Source organism: Oncorhynchus gorbuscha, unplaced genomic scaffold (genome assembly GCF_021184085.1).
Source record: "Oncorhynchus gorbuscha isolate QuinsamMale2020 ecotype Even-year unplaced genomic scaffold, OgorEven_v1.0 Un_scaffold_1811, whole genome shotgun sequence".
Classification (NCBI taxonomy): Eukaryota; Metazoa; Chordata; class Actinopteri; order Salmoniformes; family Salmonidae; genus Oncorhynchus; species Oncorhynchus gorbuscha.
In genome coordinates, this window is record NW_025746485.1 from 59,652 (window position 1) to 65,905 (window position 6,254).

The window sequence follows — 6,254 nt, forward strand, 5'->3', positions numbered from 1 at the left end:
TTTGCTCCAGGGACAAGTATGCAAATATAACTGACTTCCAAACACATTTCACTGCACCCATCTGGTGAAAATTAAACACGTTTGTGGGGAAAAGCCGAACTTTGTTACAATCAGGAGAAAACTAAATTGCCCACCACTCTGGGACTTGTGACCAGATTCACGGAAATCAAAGGTCGGGCATGGCGCACGGAACGTCTATAGAAAGAAACAGAACACAACCCATTCCAGATAGACAAGTAAACTCTTTACAGAAATATAGCAGCCTAGAATGGGGGTTTATAACCTACAGCTGCATATGCCAACACTGCATGTCCTACACACAGCATACCTTGCAATACCATCTAATGAAATAAAGCTGGCCAAAATGTATAGTGTTTGACTTCTAAACCAGGTTAGTTCAAATGTCAGCAGATGCCCAATACCATGGTGGGTACACGTCTGGGTGGTTCATACATAATTAACTTTACCATTCTTATGAGAAGCAATGTCCCATTTGTTCCACATCGACCAATTACTGCTCTTTAGAAGGCTTTCAAAACGCTCCCTGGTCTGAGGGTCTGCTAAATGACTGAAATAAACTATTCATCCCACTAAAGAATATTACAGAACAAGTCAGTTGTTTAATGGTCAACATCACTACATAGCTAAAGCCCTGGTTTAGACCCAAACTACTTAAGGGCCACAATCAGTAGACAAATGTAGAATGCTCCAGATAGAAACGCCATTAGAGCCTACATGATTACTTTCATGTCAGAGAAGACCATTTGTTCTTCATGTATAGAACATCTGAACATTCTACATGACGCCCTGCTTGATGCTTCAGGAATACTGTTCCATTTACAAATAACCATATCTGACAACACTGATCACGATTTGGGGTTTTGATAACAGGTTTGGTTCCAGTTAAATTCAATCCATTTAAAAAATGGCAGACATTAACAATGCTATATTTGTTTTGTTTATTTTACAAGTAGTGACCAGTAAGACATGTTGGTTCATTTAAAACTACACATTCACAGCTTTGTCATCTGGAGTCAGTAAGCAGATGGCCTGTAGAGTATAGGAGTCCCCAATATCTAGGAACTACTTCCAAGCACAAGAACCATTACTCTTGATACAGGCAAGGTTTCGGCCATTGTTTGTCCCCCAGTCCATCCACAGGCATGCATCTGTGGTGCTGATCGGACAGGGGAGCGAAGTGCAGTGGATGATCTGTGGAGCAGAGAGACAAAGATCACTGATTATTATACCAATACTCTAGCGCATGCGTTTTGCCAATGTGACCAGAGTAATATACTCCCTTTTAGTAAATGTGCGGTGTAAATATTGGTGTAATATATGACTAATTCCCATCACACACACCTTGCAATCACAGCCGCTTTGGTAGCGGTGAGTCAAGCTTTTCTTTTGTGCAGCACTCAAGTCCTCCCAGGGCGGATTATAGCCACACAGTGTTACAGACATTCTTCCAGTCTCCAGATTTCCTACAGACAGAGGAGATAGTCAGTCAATGTACCATGGGGAAAGTGCCCCACGGTTTCATAACTGTGACCTTAATTGCCTAAAGTCTGTAAGCTGTTAGTGTCTTAACAACCGTTCCACAGGTGCACGTTCATTAATAGTTTACGGTTCATTGAACAAGAATGGGAAACAGTGTAAACCCTTTACAAAGATCTGAAGTTATTTGGATTTTTACGAATCATCTTTGAAAGACAGGGTACTGAAAAAGGGACGTTTCTTTTTTGCTGAGTTTAGTGTTGGTCCCATGTTTCAACGGCCGAAATAAGAGATGAGAAATTAGCTCTCTTGTGAAATTTCTGCCAAGTTGTGTGCACAGATTTGTTTACATCCATGTCAGTGAGCATTTCTGCTTCCCAAGGTAATCCATCCACTTCACAGGCGTGGCATATCAAGAAGCTGATTAAACAGAATCATTACACATGTGCACCTTGTGCTGGGGACAATAAAAGGCCACTAAAATGTGCAGTTGTTACAGTGCCACAAATGGCTCAAGTTGAGGGAGCATGCAATTGGCATGCTGACTGGGAAGTCCAGAGCTGTTGCCAGAGAATTCAATGTTAATTTCTCTACCATAAGCCACCTCCATTTTAGAGAATTTGCCCTTCATCCGCCACTATCACCTCATGTTGAGGCATTATAATTCATGGCCCCATGTCGCAATGATCTCCCCATAATTCCTGGAAGCTGATAATTTCCAACTTCTTCTAAAGGGCCTGCATACTCACATGTCAAGCATTGAGCATATTTGGGATGCACTAGTTCAAAGTGTTCCAGCCAATATCCAGCAATGTCGAGCTGAACATGCCACAGCCTAAATTACATGTAGGTGATGTGTTGAGCTGCATGAGGCAAATGTTGGTCACACCAGACACTGGTTCTGATCCATTACCTTTTTTTTAAAGGTACCATATCTGCGACCAACGGTTTCAAATCTGTATTCCCAGTTATGTGAAATCCATAGATTAGGGCCTAATAAATATATTTAAATTGACTGATTTCCTTATATGAACTGTAACGAGGTTAACATTTTAGAAGCGGTGGCATTGATATTTATGTTCAGTAGATTAATGAAAAGCTAAGACTCATGAACATGTAACATGTTATTCTATATGATGTGCACAAGGTAAGAGACAGAAGGTAAGGGGTTCTTCTAAAGAGAAGATAAACATTTATGAGCGCTGCAAGTAGCCTAGTGGTTAAAGCATTGGACTAGTAACTGAAAGGTTGCGAGATCGAATCCCCGAGTTGGTAAGGTAAAAATCTGTCGTTCTTCCCTTGAACAAGGGGCAGTCATTCAAAATAAAACTGTTCTTAACCGACTTTCCTAGTTAAAGTTAATTAAAAGTAATATCAAGCTTTGGCAGACCTCATGTTAACATTTGCCAATGAAACTCATGAATGCCAAAGTCCACATTAAATTGTTTTGTGGTTTACTTGTAGCCCTGGTTGTCCTGAAAATACAAGTGCTAAAACACTTGAGGTGAAATCTAAGGGCTGGACATGCAGATACATGGAAAGCTGATTTGTGCTGGAGTCTGAGGACAGAGGGTTAACCAGTGTTGTGGCAACAGAATGTGGGTAACAGTGAGAACCTCACCTGTGAAGAGATACTCCTTGTTGATTTCCAGAGTCACACCGCATGCAGCTGGGGACGGTGCAGTGAAGATGGCGTGGATAACCTGGTCTGGGCATTTGAACATCTAGCCAATCACAAGGAGAACAGAGGATCTGTCAAACATCTAGATATATCATTTGGAACCTCACCGACTACAGCTATCAGGCACTGTCAATCTTCACCCTTTTATTCACAGATCTGTAAGGTGAAAGCGATCATTTATTCCAGTTACCACACCCATCCTCAAGGACAGCTAGCTCATGACTAAAGGTTAGTAATGATGTAAGGCACAGTGGGAGTGTAAGTTAAATTACTTTATAAATTCAAATATAGAAATGCAGCAACCTGTGACATCAGAGGGCCAACTAACTATCTGTTAGAGAATGTAGTGATATAGCTTTAATGAAGTGGCAGCTGAGTTCATATAGAGGATGTCAACATAGACTTGGACCAACAGGAACGTCAACACTTTAGGGAGAGGCTTTTTATAGAAGTATACTCATTTCATATGGTGGAAGCTCCACAATGACACTGCTTATACCTATCCAGATCTGTAGACATTGAAGGGCTAGAGCCAAGGGGAAGAGAGAGAACTGGGCCCAGCTGTCAGACTGGGGTTCAGGGAGCTTCAATGTGTCAGTGTAGGAAGGAACAACCACTTAATAAAAAGGAGAATCATACCTTGATCTGTTGGATGTCATACTTGATGGCGTTAGACACCGCTTCCTTTCCAACCACCTTCGCCCTGATCACTAGAAGAGGGAGACATGGATTTCAATAATGTTCATTAAACCATTCTGGTACACTGGTCCGTCACACTGATGGTGTAACGGTGATATGGAGCAAAGAGAACAGTGGATTTCATTCTCAGACCCAATAACTAACAGTCTGTTCAGAATGTTTGTGCATAAGTTAATGGGTGTAACATTTTGGCTAGGTTAACATCAAAACAGATGACAGTCCATTTCCTCCTGGTCCTACATTTTGTGCTAGGTTAACATCAAAACAGATGACAGTCCATTTCCCTCCTGGTCCTACATTTTGGCTAGGTTAACATCAAAACAGATGACAGTCCATTTGGCTAGGTTAACATCAAAACAGATCCTGGTCCTACATTTTGGCTAGGTTAACATCAAAACAGATGACAGTCCATTTCCTCCTGTTAACATCAAAACAGATGACAGTCCATTTCCCTCCTGGTCCTACATTTTGGCTAGGTTAACATCAAAACAGATGACAGTCCATTTCCCTCCTGGTCCTACATTTTGGCTAGGTTAACATCAAAACAGATGACAGTCCATTTCCCTCCTGGTCCTACATTTTGGCTAGGTTAACATCAAAACAGATGACAGTCCATTTCCCTCCTGGTCCTACATTTTGGCTAGGTTAACATCAAAACAGATGACAGTCCATTTCCCTCCTGGTCCTACATTTTGGCTAGGTTAACATCAAAACAGATGACAGTCCATTTCCCTCCTGGTCCTACATTTTGGCTAGGTTAACATCAAAACAGATGACAGTCCATTTCCCTCCTGGTCCTACATTTTGGCTAGGTTAACATCAAAACAGATGACAGTCCATTTCCCTCCTGGTCCTACATTCCTAGTTCTGGTCTTCTGCTTTTAATTTGACACGCCCGGTTTAAACATGCCCTCTGTAGATGATTGGTTCAGGTAGGAAGATGCTGTACAGTAGCTGCTGCTGTAAGACTAGTCCATAGAACAAAACCTCAAGTCATTGGCACATGGACTCGACAAGGTGTCAAAAGCATTCCATAGTGATGCTGGCCCATGTCGACTCCAATGCTTCCCACAATTGTGTAAAGTCGGCTGAATGTCCTTTGGGTGGTAGACCATTCTTGATACACAGGAAACTGTTCAGTGTGAAAAACCCAGCAGCGTTGCAGTTCTTTGCACAAACAGGTGTGCCTGGCACATACTACCATTGCCCCATTTAACAGCGCTTCAATCTTTGTTCTTACCCAGTCACCCTGAATGACATACACAAGCCATGTCTGAAATGTCTCTGGGCTTAAACAGCCTTTAAACAGTCTCCTTAATCTCCACTGAAGGGGATTTAACAAGTGACATTAATAAGATATCATAGTTAACACCTGGCCAGTCCATGTCATGGAGAGGGCAGACGTCCTTAATGTTTTGTAAACACATCTCAAATAATGTGTAGTGACACTTTATTCCTAAAGCAACGCAGGGCTCTCAAACCTGTTCCTCGAGAGCTGCAGTCCTGTAGGTTTTTGCGCCATCCCTAATCTAGCGCACCTGATTCTAATAATTGGCTGGTTGATAAACTGACTCAGGTTCGTTACAAATAGGTTTGGATTCAACATTTACAGGAGCATAGCTCTCCAGTAACAAGGTTGATAGCCCATCACTGTCGCCCAAGTTATTTTGTATATAATTGTGTGATTGTAAATACGCTTAATGATCATGTCCTAATTATTTCTACTACGACCACAGACAATAGATCAAATGTTTGCATGCTGCGTATTAACAGCTCTCAACATGTGAAGGCTGAAAAGTTAAATGTTGACAAAACTGCCTTACCAATTTCTGCATCGCAAAAAGCCTGTTGAGGATGCGGAGGGGAGCATTTGCAAGCATCTGCGATGTCTTCGACCCGCCACAGGAACAGCACGAACAGAGTAATGAAACAACTGCTTACATACCGCGTCATTTGGAAACGAATTACGGTTATCCAAATATCACAAAAGGAGCCGAGCCGAGTAAAGGTGTGAGGCGTAAATTACAAAAGAACGTATTTCCCTTCGGACTGTTCCCAGACTGAAGGATAACTCTTAGAAGTATTTTCCCCTCAACGTAATCATCCGCTATTTATTGCAGGCTGTGAGCTCCTCCCCCAGCCAGAACCCAGCCTGTGGTAGGCTGAGCATTCTATTAATCCAGAACCGCAACCATTCAATTAAAAAGAGTCCTCTGACTATTGGCTCAACCACAGGCTCAACATGCCCAGTTGCCATAAATTGATGATGGAACTGAAAGATCCGTTTTGGGGGGACATTCTACACTGTTCTCTCTTTGTACATCGCAGTGCTAGAGGTGTAACTACAGACCCTGGTTCGATTCCAGGCTGTATCACA

At 42.1% G+C, this 6,254-nt stretch overlaps 1 protein-coding gene across 1 annotated transcript; it reads right to left on the reverse strand.

Moving 5' to 3' along the window:
* Positions 1–945: 945 nt before the first annotated feature.
* Positions 946–5,986, reverse strand: LOC124024264 (metalloproteinase inhibitor 2-like). Its single transcript, XM_046338253.1, has 5 exons — positions 5,701–5,986; positions 3,818–3,888; positions 3,119–3,221; positions 1,363–1,484; positions 946–1,212 (listed from the first exon to the last, which is right to left on the reverse strand). The coding sequence occupies exons 1-5, from the start codon at positions 5,828–5,830 to the stop codon at positions 1,084–1,086; spliced, it is 555 nt and encodes a 184-aa protein (XP_046194209.1). The 5' UTR covers positions 5,831–5,986; the 3' UTR covers positions 946–1,083.
* Between the last annotated feature and the right edge of the window lie 268 nt (positions 5,987–6,254).

What these genes read in the sequence shown, in the direction of transcription:
- LOC124024264 (XM_046338253.1), bottom strand. Translation starts at nt 5,830, where the DNA reads ATGACGCGGTATGTAAGCAGTTGTTTCATTACTCTGTTCGTGCTGTTC. An exon ending in ATGACATCCAACAGATCAAG is followed by an intron (nt 3,222 to 3,817) that starts GTATGATTCTCC and finishes GTGATTGGCTAG; the next exon opens with ATGTTCAAATGCCCAGACCA. An exon ending in AAAGCGGCTGTGATTGCAAG is followed by an intron (nt 1,213 to 1,362) that starts GTGTGTGTGATG and finishes TCTGCTCCACAG; the next exon opens with ATCATCCACTGCACTTCGCT.